A 13,317-nucleotide genomic window follows, 5' to 3' on the forward strand; every position below is an offset into this window, starting at 1 on the left:
AGAGTTAACATTTCCGGTCAGAGATCCTTCTTCAGCGTATTGTCAGGTTCTCATTCTTTGCAGGACAACTTGGCTTTATTTCTTCTTCCTCATAGTGGTATAAGATTCAGCTCCACCTCTCTGTAACTCAGGATTCTTCACATTGGACAAAGTGAATCAAAAATAAATTATTTGCTTTGTCTTTTCGGTTCAATAGATAAATGCAGTTTATGATGTTCTGCTGTTATGATCCCAGTCACCATAGGGGTTCAACAGCATGTCATGGCAAGGGAAGGGAAAACATCAGCCAGCATCTCGCCGTGCATTGTGTATTTGTGTATTTCAAGAGAGGCCAGGTAAGACCCTCCTCTCATTTTCTTTAGGTAGCTTGCTAAAATTCAAGCCAAGTTTTTCTCTTCTCAGACAATATTTGGATGACAGGGTGGAGGGAGAAGAGGAAACAAGGTAGAAAGGAATGGAAATATGTGTAATTAGAGGATATACAAAACTGACACCAGTTTTTGTCTCTGTCATTGGCATTCTCTTTGAACCAGTGTTGGTTCCCCCAGCTGGATGGTAATAGTAGAGATTGCCAAGGGGTTACAGACTGTGGATTACTGTCCCATTGTTGCTGATGGCCTGTAATGTTTCATGGAAACCTGTTTACAGATAGTTTGTAGATTTGTGCAGGGATGCTTTAATTTCTAGAGAGCCCGTAGCTCAGTCTATTTGAGAACTGGGTCACATTAGCCTACATGCAGTTTGTTAGCCACAGGTGGAAGCAATACAAGGCAGCCTTAGAATCAAAAAGTGTGGGAAGATTTTTAATCACAGGGGTTTGGAGCATTGGTGGGGACCTCTAATGGCATTGACAACATTAGTTTTGTAGAGAGCAGGGAATATTACTGCCCTCACGCTGAAGCTTCCAGTTGCAGGTCATTTCAACTCCCCTTCCCATTCACACATTGACCTGTCTGTCCTCGGCCTTCTCCACTGCCATGGTGAGGTTAAGTGCAAACTAGAACACCACCTCATATTCCACTTGAACAGCTGACAACTCAACGATATGACCATTGAATTTCCAATTTCAAATCACGCACAACCCAGTGTTTCCTTTCTCACCCCATCTGTTCACCCAGGTTCTCGCTCCCTCTGATGACCTTTTCCATCCCTCCCTCCCTCATTACTGAGATGTTTCACCCTCCCTCACCTGGTTCTATCTGCCCATCATCCCTCCCTTATCTGGTTCTAAGTATCAACGGCCAGAATCTATCTCTACCCTCCACCTCCCCTTTCCACCCCACTCAGTTCTATCTGCCTAATATTTATTGGTATTGGTTTATTATTGTCACTTGTACCAGGGTACAGTGAAAAACTTGTCTTGCATACCGATCGTACAGGTCAATTCATTACACAGTGCAGTTACATTGAGTTAGTACACAGTGCATTGAGGTAGTACAGGTAAGAACAATAACAGTACAGAGTAAAGTGTCACAGCTACAGAAAAAGTGCAGTGCAATAAGGTGCAAGGTCACAACAAGATAGATCATGAGGTCAGAGTTCATCTCATCGTATAAGGGAACCGTTCAATAGTTTATATCCACCTATCACCTATGAGCCTCTGTCTTAACACTCCCTGCGCACCTCCCCCTTCCCCACCTGGCTCTATCTGCCCATCATTCCCCCACCCTCTCATATCTGGTAACACTTATCACCTACCAGCCACAGTCTCTCCAATCCCCTTCCCCACCCAGTTCCATCTGCCCAATGTTTATTCTCTCCTCATCTGTTTTTCACCTATTACCTACCAGCCTCTGTCTCACCCCTCCATCTCACTTTTTTGTATAGGCTGTCATCCCTCTATACCCTTAGTTCTGATGCAGGGTCTTGACCCAAAATGTTGACCATCCCTTTGATACTCCTTGACCTCCTGAGTTCTTTCAGCAGTTTGGTTTCCAATATTACTGCCTTCTTCATTCACAAAAAGAGACCTCTAAACAATTGTCCAATTTCTACTTGCTACACCCCCTCTTTCCTCCTTCCCTACCATCTTACTGCTATCACCCATTTTTTCCAGATGGCAAGAGTTAAAATCAGTCTCCGTACTAAAAAAATTGTGGGATCTTTTGGAAACATACTTGCAGTGGGCATTTTGCGCATCAGCAGAACACCAGATTCTAATTTTCTATTTACTTAATGACCCATTAAAAAGATATTTGCAGTGTTTGTCATGCCTTATGTTGTTTCCTTCTGTCACAAATGTGTATGGATTTTACTTGTTTCATTTCAATTAGGGTTTAGCTCTAGCTCTAGTCAAATAATCAATTGAGTTTCCTTGAACAGAGATCAGATTAATGTGTTTATTTTCTTGCTAATTTCTGCATTGATAAGATAGAATTTTCATATATAACATCTCCACACATTTATATCTGGGCAAACTGAACAATTGATCTTCAGAACGTCACCACAACAAAGGACTTTCAACCTTAGAGGTTTGCAACAATTGTTTATGATTCAGGTTTTTTTCTTAAAAACCTTGTGTAACCATCCGAATCACACTTTGGTGTGGATTTGCGGGTTGGTGGGGGATGCAACTTTCAACTGTTAGGACTTTAGGGGGAAAAGGAAAAATGCTGGAATGGCCATCTTTTCAATCTCTTTGGCTTCCAGTTTACCATTTACTGGAGAACAGGCAGTACATTTGCTAGCCATATTCCCAGCTGGTGAAAGGTGGATTTTGTGAGCAAAGTCCGAGCTGGGGAAAAAAATTAGATCAAAAAATGTATGGGGATTTGGGGAGAGGTTTTGTTTTCAATCTGATTTTTTAGATGATTTTTTTTGTGATACCATTGTGAGCCAAAGCAAATAATAAAAAAAAGCCTGTAAAAACAGTTAGGACAATAACAAAGTATTAAATGTTGGGCTTTTCTCCAGGTTTCAAAAGAAAACAGTCTGGCAGCAAGGGACATTATTTTTCACATAAATGAGCAATCTAGGTAACTCAATGCCACAAAATGGCACAGCGCATGATGTAGTTCCAAACCAGACACAATAGAAAAATCCCAGTTCCATTCTTCATGTATTTATGGTGTCTCTGATGTCATTACCAGTAAGATTACATGTTCTCATTCCCATTAGAACAAAAACAAAGTATCCCAAATATTTTTCAGAACATACAACACATGCCTGTCACATGTAAGTTGTTCATGTATTTATTGGGATTGGCGCTCCAGTCAAAGTGCATCTTAAGTTTTTTCTTTGTAAGCTTGACATACAAGATAGCTTCAAAGAACAAAGGGTCATTGAAGTGTTTTTAAAATGTATTTATTATATATGGCTTTGGAAAAATTGGAGTACTCACAATGCATGGGAAGTCGAACAGTGAGCCTGGTGATTGCTAAAGACTGAACAGATTCTATATCTAGGTATTCTGTTTGGATGAGACAGCAGCAAATAATTACAGTGCTGTGCTGGCAGAATTACTGCAATACTGTTTTCTGTGCATCACTGACTTGATTTTAGAGTAATTTTTTTAGCTGCAGAGCCAGTGTTTGACATGCCATCAGTTTTTTTGCTGTCAAATAAGTGCATAGGTTCTGAGACTTGCAAAGTGCCAGAAGGCTGTCTCATTGGATTCTGCACAAAAATACTGACATCCTTGTCCCTGAAGACAAGCACAGCACTTTGTCAGTATTAATTCTACAGCTTTACTTCCTACTGCAGTAGGAGACCTGTCTGTGTGGGGATGTCAGGTTTGAAAAGGTCAGCACTGAATGGAGAATTGTCCAGGTTTGAGGATGAGTGATATGGATCTTCGTCTCCCACAGCTGAACAACTTCATCCCAGGTATCTCTGGCTTTCCTCCAGCTCAAAAATGACGCTTCAGGCTGCAGAACTGTACGGGTGATTTAAAAAGCCTAAAGCCAGTAGATTTGGCTGTGATTCTGCTTTCTTTCGCATTGTCACTGAGGTATGATTGTCTGGCATTTGTAACTACATACTGTGAGGGATTATTTAAAGTCATTGGTGCCAATGTTTACTCAATGCAGTCAGAATAACTGCAGTAGTTGGGTCAACAGTGTCTGCAAAGTTTGCTATACAGTACTAAATGAAGGCAGTGAGGCCCAGCTCACTCAGCCGCTGAGGTTGTTCACTTCCAGAAACCCGAGTCATTTTCTGAAAGTAAGTGATACTGAAGATTCTTGTATTTCATTTTCTCAGCATTTTAGTAAGTTGTGAGTACTGCACTGACATTTGACAGACTTTTTTTGAAGGACATATTTCTGCTGAAAATATTTCCCTGTGTGACTGTAAAGTAAGACCTTTTGGAATTGACTTTTATGCTCTTAGATTGCTAATTTTGTTTTGGGTGCAGCCACTGTGTAGCTTTTAGAGTAGAATAATTTGGAGTGAGGGTATATGCTTGTTTTTAAATATCATCAAGAAAACCATCACAGAAATATTTTAACTCTTTGAAGTGGTTGTTTTCTGTACTAGTGTACTTTCATACATCAAATGGAAGACTGAGCACACTCTCACTGAGAGGTAATACCATGCTGAATTTTCTTTGACTTTTTTTTATCCTTACGTATTTAAATACTTCTAGTGCAGGTTTCTAGATCTTGCCTCAACTGCTGTGTCCATTATTCAAGTAGTAGCTATACTGTATAAAAGCACTAGCATCAATCACTTATCCATTAAGTGCAGAGCAGTTTGCTTGACCACTGAAGCTTGTAGTGATCAGCCCTGCAATAGCTGCTGCATGCAGTGCTACTTAGTTATGCAGCTGTAATAATAATGTGTTCCAGATTTTCAGAATCTTTACAGACCTCATTCTGTAAACCTTGCTGGTTTGGAAGTTCGAATGAAAAGAGCTAAAAGTAATGGAGAATTCACAAAGATGGAGAGACTTTTCTTTTGCTGTCTTAAAGAATCAGGTCATCTCATTCAGTAATGGATTCTGCTGCAACTACACGTATGCTGGCATCAATTTTTTTATAATAATGGTATTCTTAGTACATGCTGTCTGTTTTCCTTTCCTTTTATTTAAGTAGCTTTGATCTCTCAAGTCTGGCTGCTGTAAGAGCGGCTATTCATACGAGAGCACAAGGACAAAATCCCAGGTGTGAGAACCCAGGCTTGTGATGAAACTCATTAAATGCTCATTTAGACCATTTGATGGTGAATCTCATGTGCCATCTCCTAATTACTAGGCTTGCAAATGTTAAATTATAATGGACTTCTGCCCTTCGAACGAAACTGGTATAAATGTGCATGCTTGCCTAAATGCTTTTGTTAAATAGTCTTTCAGTAAGTCACTAATCACTTTGAACTATGCGCGCATTCAGTTTTCAATCCAAAGAATTCTCAAATGTGTAAAGCTGCCAGCGTGACAGCTGAATGCAGGAAATGTCAAAGTGGAGCAAGTTACCTTTGGTCTTAGGCCCCATCAATCAATTCTGAAGCAGTTAGATGGATTGTGGCTAAATCAGCCCCCTTCCCCCCTCCTGTGCATGCTAGGGCTCATGGAAATAAAGCTCTTTGACCAGTAGGAGTTGAGGGAGCACTGATTATTGCATGTGTATATATGCAAGTGTTAAGATATGTTCTGAAGAGACTTCATGTACCTTAAAACGATGCGTGCTCAACAAAACTTCATTACACTGTGAGTTCATGTAGATTGGATTATTGATAGGTGAAATGCATTTGGAAATTTTGGTGATAATCGCCGTCACTCGCTGTGTTTCTTCTGGAAGAGGTAGTTTCGGAATGTTCCCCACTGCGTGGTGGGACTTCAACCATAAGCAAGTTATTTGTGCCTCATTGAGAGGACTGGTATTGTGCAGGTGCATAGTCGGGTTCTGGCACTGAATATTAAAAACCTTCTGAGAATTCCAATTACTACTTCTTTTTCATAACGTAAGATCGTAAGGATAGCTATAGATTCATAAAGGTCATATGTTAGGGAGGTATTTGGATAAAGAAGGGAATTATTCAATGAATCATTCTGATCATTTTAAATTAATTAATGTAAAACATATGTAATTGATTTCCTGGCTTCATATTGGTCTTAGAAGTAACTAAATTCTCTGGTGTAGCTTTTCATTGATTATTGTTGTGTTTCAGTGTCACAGCAACCTGACAAAGATTTTCTGTAACAGGTATTTTTGCAGTGTTTATTCCTGTTCCATGTTTATTGTGGGTTTTTATATACAGCGTCTCTCATCACAGCTGCTCTTTAATAAAATGCTCAGTTTCAAGGGCAGCTATTTTATGGTTAAAATGCTTGAAACTCCCGCAAATGATTTCATTTTAAAATCCTGTTAACCTTTTCAAATTTGGTCATAAGCAGCATTATATTTAAGCTGACTCTTCTAATTTGTTCCATCTTAATTACAGATCACTTGGTGAGAGACGGTGAAACCAAAGACACCCTTGTTTTCTGCTGTGATCTCAAACATTCTGACATAATGAAAATCTCACCAGTTACTCTGTTCTTGGTTGTGCTGAGTACTGAGCTGATAGGAGTCCTTAGCTCAAGCTTAAAACCACAGCGGTTTAAAGGACGTGTCCAGCGTGACCGAAGGAATATCAGACCCAACATCATTCTTATTATCACAGATGATCAGGACGTGGAGCTTGGTAAGAAAGTTTCACCTTTATGTGTTTGCATTCTCCCCTCGTCTCCTGAAGACAGGCCTGCTGCTATTAATTTGTAAGCATTGGTAAATGGTGTAGCAAGGTTGTTTGACAATAGGGGGCACCATAACTAAGCCTGCTTGTACAGTTCCATGAAGGGGCACTGGAAAGTGATTAAAGGCAGCAACCATAGCTGCTTTATGTTCCTTGACTTAGAGGCACTGAGGCTAACATTAACATTCCATCTGCCACCGTGACTTAAATCAGAGACTTATTATCTGCAAACTCAGCGCAAACCAGGGATTTGATCTGGGATTTACAATTGTGTATGGTTTATCTATTTATTGCCTAAACACACTGAGGGTAATTTTGCCTTGTGTGATAGCATAGAACTTGTGAGAGTGAATTAGCAACCCAATACACCCAGATTTATAATTCTATTAAAGGAAATTAAAATAAAAAGCATCCATTGAAGTAAAAAATCAGGAAGAGTTATAATGTGGATTGTTGATTTGCTATTGCCTTCTTTACACCATTCCTGGACTTCAATATTATCTCCAGTGAGCCTTCAGAGGAGGATGGAAAATAATTTCAGCCTTAATTTTAACTGTTCCGCAAAGGGAAATCAGGAAAGGTGCAGAATAGGTATTTGTTATTTCTAGTGTCCATGATAGGAGAAACGGTTATAATATATCAAATAATTTTCTTTTATGATTTTCTTTTGTTAGATTTATTCAGAGGAACTAATTCAGGAACATGAACATAAAATATCTAGATTGATTATCATATAATTCTCACACATTATGCATGTTTTCTTCTTGAGCTAAACATGAGACTGTCTGGAGTGTGTAGCATCAAGGTTGACATTTAATGGCTTTTAGATATCAAGGGGATCAAGGGATAACGAGTTGGTGGAGGAAAATGACACACTGTACCTCGGTACAAGTGACAATAATAAACCAATACCAATACGTAAAAGGTCAGCCTGATTATACTGAATAGCAGGGCAAGCATGAGGGACTGAATGGCACACTCCTGCTTCTATTCCTTATGATCCTAATAGGTGTAATTTGTAGTATTTAAGCACAACGTGCTATCTTTTACCCAGACACAGCTCTTGATATATTGATATTATCATCCTCATCAACGTTGGGATATAATGCTTTACTCATGACACTGGAAAGCTGTAGGCACTGATTCAAGCTCTGATTTTTTTAATATATTGATGCATGAAGATGAATTGCAACTAAGCTAATAGCTGATGTGTATATCAACAGATCAAAAATTAAAATATCTCTTTCACCTGCTTGACGTGCATGATGTAGATTTAGCTGGTCAGCTTGGAAGACATAGTTTGATGAATTGTATGTTGCAGGATGCCTATAATTGTGTGGGAAGTGAAGCACATTAGAGCAAATCAAAAAACAAGATGCCTGAGGAACTCAGTGGGTAAGGCAGCATCTGTGGAGGGAAGTGGATAGTTGACATTTTGGGTCAAGACCCTTCATCTGGACTGTCCATTTCCCTCCACAGCTGCTGCCTGAACCTCTGAGTTTCTCCAGCATCTTATTTTTTGCTCCAGTTTCTAGCATCTGCAGTCTCTTGTGTCTCCACATTAGACCAAAGGCCAGTCTGGGATGTAATACAAGGTTGTGTGCAATTCTGAGCTGGCCTAGGCCTTGTTGACGTAAATTGTGGTGATTTCATAGTTAACTACATCATTCTTTCTTACTTCGGATATGTTAATTGTGTCCTATGATTGTGATTACTTTGTGGAGAGCCATACAATCAGAATGGTGTTTGTATGATCAATTGTGTACAGAGTCAAGGGGACCAAAGGGAGCTAGAGATCTGGACTCAGGGAAACTGATCCCATTCAACGGATGTAATGTCTTCTTCTTAGGCAGTCCCGGAGGATCAAGGATGTTTTGCTTCATTTCCAATCTTGTGGGTTCTGAGGTGGCTGATGAGGCCAATGTGGGAACCATAGGCTCTTCCACAGATGGTGCGTGAGGTATCTGACTAAGCAGGCGGGTGGGTAGTTCGTGAGGTGGAGTGCTTCTTCTGATATTTATGTGATACTTCTGTATGCTCCTGATGCATGGACTCAAATTTCTCAGTGCCATTCCAAATGCTCCTGCTCCATTTTGAGCAGTCATGGGTCAGAGATTCGCAGCCATCAATGGGGAGGCTGCATTTTCCCAAGGAGACTTTAAGCACATTCTTGAATCTTTTCCTCTGTCCACCTGACAAACCTTTGTCATAGCAAAGCTTGAATTAGAGTGTCTGTTTTAGAAGTCTGGTGCCAGGCATGTAAAAGATGTGGTCTTGGAGACACAGAGTCAAAGAACAATACAGCACGGAAGCAGGCTCTTGGGCCCAACTGGTCCATGGCGACCACAGCATCCTCCCTACTAGTCCCAGTTGGCCACGTTTGGCCTATAACCCTCCAAGCCTCTTCCCTCCATGTACCTTTCCAAATGCCTCTCAAATGTTGCAATTTTCCCACTTTGACCATTTCCTCTGGCAGCTCATTCCAGATACTCACTACCCTTTGTGTAAAGAAGTTACCTCTCAGGTCTCTTTTAAATTTCTCCCTTCTTATCTTGTATCTTTGCTCTTGAATTTTGGACTCCCCAGCCCTGGGGAAAAGACTATGACCGTCCACCTTATCCATATCCCTCATGATTTTCTAAACTTCTATGAGGTCACCCCTCATTCTCCCACTCCCCAAGAAATAAAGATTCATCATGGTCAACCTCTCCCTATAACTCAGGCCCTCTAATCCAGGTGGCATCCTTGTAAGTTTCTTCTAGCCTCTCCAGCTTGACAATGTCTTTCCTATAACAGGGTGACCAAATCTGTACACAATACTCCAAGTACGGCCTCACCAATGACTTATACAACTGCAACATAACGTCCCTACTCCTAAACTCGATGCCCTGACTGATGAAGCTCAGCATGCTAAACACCTTCTTCACCACCCTGTCTACTTGCATGGCCACTTTCAGCGAACTGTGCACTTGTACTCCCAGGTCCCTCTGTTCCACAACACTCATCAGTGCCCTGCCATTCACTGTATAAGTCCTACCCTGATTTGAATGCCTAAAATGCATCACCTCACACTTATCTAAGTTGAAATCCATTTGCCATCCCTCAGCCCATCTCCCTAACTGATCAAGATCTCTTTGCAATTCATTATAACCTGCTTCACTATCAACAAGACCCCCTAATTTACTATCATCAGCAAACTCGCTAATCATGCCATGTACATTCATATCCAAATCATTTAAATACATAATGAATAACAGAGGTCCCAACACTGACCCCTTGGGCACCCCACTAGTCACAGGCCTCCAGTCGGAGAATCAACCTTCAACCATCACCCTCTGCTTCCTATCATTGAGCCATTTCTGAATCCACCTCGCTAGCTCCCCCTGAATCCCATATGTCCTAACCTTCCAGATCAGCCAGCCATGCGGGACCTTGTCAAAGACCTTACCAAAGTCCATATAGACAACATCCACTGCCCTACTTTCATCTATCCCCTTAGTTACCTCGTCAAAAAACTCCAAAAGATTCGTCAGACATGACCTCCCACACACAAAACCATGCTGACTATTCCTGATCAGGCCTTGACTATCCAAGTGATGGTAGATCTTGGCCCTCAGAATTCCCTCCGGTAACTTCCCTACAAATGAAGTCAGGCTCACTGGCCTGTAGTCCCCTGGCCTGTTCTCACTACCCTTCTTGAACAAAGGAACATTAGCCAGCCTCCAGTCTTATGGAACTTAGCTAGTGGCTAACGACAAAGCAAATATCTCTACAAGGACATCCACGATTTCTTCCCTGGCCTCCATAAGGTCTGTCAGGCCCTGGGGATTTGCCCATCTTCATGTGCTTTAATGCTGCAAATACTTCCTTCCTCATAATAAGCATATGATCCAAGACCTCATTCCCCTCATTTCTTTGGCATCTATGATATTCTCTGTAGTAAACACCAAGGAGAAATAGACATTAAAAATCTCAGCCATTTCGTGCGGCTCCACACAGCGGAGGCCCTGATGGTCTTTAAAAAGACCTAGTCTCTCCCTAGTCACCCTCTTACTGTGAACACAACTGAAGAACCTCTTGGGATTATCGTTAATCCTGTTTGCCAAATCCATGTCATACCCTCTTTTTGCCCTCCTGATTTCCCTCTTAAGCCTGGTCTTAAACTTTTTATATTTGTCGAGGGATTCATTGGCACCCAGCTGCCTAAGTGCAATGTACCTTCCTTATTTTTCCTGACTAGAGCTTCAATATCTCTAGTTAGCCAGGGTTCCCTGAACTTGGTATGTCTACCCTTCACCTTAACAGGAGCCAAAAAAGTCTTCCCAAAAGAGCTAACAGTGTATAATCAGGGCTCAGTGCTGGGTGGGTTTCTTGATAGAGGACACTGATGTTGGTCAATTTATCCTTTCAATGAATTTGGAGGATTTCATGGAGATAGCATTGGTGATATCTTTCAAGTGCCTAGAGGTGCCTGCAGTAGATAGTTCAGGTCTCCAAAGCATAAAGGAGAGCAGGCCAGTAGACCAAACCCCATGAGTTTTATGCCATGTTTAATGTTTTGATCTTCAAATACCATTTTTCTCAATCAACCAAAAGCTGTTCTAGTGCATTGAAAGTGATGATGGATTTCATCACTGTTTACGTTTGCCTGGGGTCTCTCCATGAACCTTTATTATTGGAAGGCCATCTTGTGCAGTGGGGGCAGGTTGGATGGCAATGTTTTGCAATGAGCGTAGATTACTAGACGCCTTTTGTTCTGCGGATGTTGAGTGTTAGAAACTCCTCTTATGTAGATCAATGAACAAGTCAACAAGAGGTTGGAGGATGGTCTGGAGACCTCAGTTTTGGGACAGTTGATTGGACATGGTTCGGAAGCTGCTTGAAGAATTACCAGGATGCTGATAATGGCACCTTGGAGCAGAAAGCTGTCAAAAGTTTTGGGGTGGTGAGGGTGATGGAGTAGGAGAAGTTTAAAGTGGTAGCTGTTGGAGATTCAATTATTAGAGGAACAGATAGCTTTCTTTGTAAGTGTGTTGGAGATCACACATGACATGATAACTAGCTGGTGTCAGGATGAGAGACATCCTAAAATATTTTGTAAAAATGTCAGAGAGGGAGGAGGAGCATTCAGTCTGTCATTCATGTTGGTATGAACAACATGGAAAAAGGTGAGTGAGAAGTCTTCAAAGTAAATTGCAAAAAAGGAAGGCAATGGTTTTAAACTCTAGTTGCCCGCAAATTAGCATAGGGATAAGAGGGGTTGAGAGGTGAACACATAACTGAAGAAATGGTGTGAGGAAGGTGGATTCCATTGGTACCAGTACTGGGATAGGAAGGAACCATATTGCAGAGAGAGGTTCCATCTAATCTGGGGTGGAATCAAGGTTATAGGAGAAGGAATAGGTAGAGTGGTCACTAAAACTTTAAACAGACATGGTTTTGGGAGTAGTGGTGCTCAGATAGAAAAGATAGAAAAATTCTCAAACAAACAGAAGGGGATGAAATAGGATAATAAGCACAATTATTGCCTATTTCTAAAGAGAAAATTAAAAGATGTAAAATAATTTAAACGAAAGGAATGAGAAATGGGTAATGAATGAGTAAAACATTAGGGCAGATGGACAGGATAGTGATGTGGCCTAATTAAGTATTCTTTATGCAAGAGTACAGAGTGTGGGGACAAACAAATTTGAAGAAGTGGAAGGCACAAATTCACATTGTATGGTTTGATATGGTAGCCATAGCTAAGACGTTCTACAAAATGATCGGACTTAAACGGTTATTAAGTATGGAGGAGAGAAAGGGGAAATGATAGAGGTGGAAGAGTAGCTTTAGTCATTCAGGATGAAATCAATTATATAAGATATAAGAAAGGGGAAACTGGAAGTGGGCTTTATGGTGATAACAGTTGTGGAGTGGTAGACTTTATAAATACAGAAATTAGACCAGCATGGAGCAAAAGCAGAGCGATTTTAATGGACAATTTTAACTTTTACATAAATTGGGTTAAGCAGAGTGGCTTACATTACAAAGGTAATGAATTTCTTGAATGCGTTCAATCTAGTTTGCTAAATCAATGTAATTAGTCAATGGGGGGGAGGGGGTGGCCATATTGGAAATGATTCATGAGACAAATGTAGTTATCAGCTTAATGATGTGTGTACATTTAACTAATTGGGATCATGAGCTTAAATGAGTTTAGTGTAAACAAAAGGAAAAACATGAAGCAGCTACAAAGATTCTAAATATGGATAAGGTTGACTTCCAAATGGTAAAATAGAGAATTTCTGCACAAAAGTGTGCATACTGCTTCTGGATTAAGAGGTACAGTACAAGGTGTTCAAAAGGAATTCAGAGTGACAAAGAATCTGTTTACACACATAAGTAGCAAGAGATCTATTTGCAAACAAAAAAGGCCACAAGTGACCAAAGGGAAAAGGGAGACAAAAATAAAACCAATCAAAAAGTAATGCAAGATGACCACAGAACCGACAGATTGGGAGAGCAGCAATGGTGATAAAACAGTTCAGCAAGCAAAAAAAAGGGAACGTGAAAAGAAATTGTGTAAGAACATTAATATCAGCAGAAATATACTTTGTAATTACATTAGGCAGGAAAAGGGTGGCAGGAGAGTGGAGGCCTCTT

General features: G+C 40.6%; 1 protein-coding gene across 4 annotated transcripts in view; it reads left to right on the plus strand.

The window, feature by feature from the left end:
- sulf1 (sulfatase 1) overlaps nt 1-13,317 on the plus strand; it is a 270,913-nt gene that overhangs the window by 144,830 nt on the left and 112,766 nt on the right. For 3 of the 4 annotated variants that reach the window (XM_052022968.1, XM_052022969.1, XM_052022967.1), the window contains exon 3: nt 6,379-6,621. In XM_052022968.1, coding sequence (XP_051878928.1) covers nt 6,450-6,621 — 172 coding nt within the window. In that variant the 5' untranslated portion in view covers nt 6,379-6,449. Of the gene's footprint in view, nt 1-3,721; nt 3,826-6,378; nt 6,622-13,317 lie in introns of those variants that run through there. The other variant, XM_052022970.1, reaches the window with a different exon arrangement.

The sequence above is a fragment of the Pristis pectinata genome, chromosome 9 (assembly GCF_009764475.1).
Source record: "Pristis pectinata isolate sPriPec2 chromosome 9, sPriPec2.1.pri, whole genome shotgun sequence".
NCBI classification, from domain to species: Eukaryota; Metazoa; Chordata; class Chondrichthyes; order Rhinopristiformes; family Pristidae; genus Pristis; species Pristis pectinata.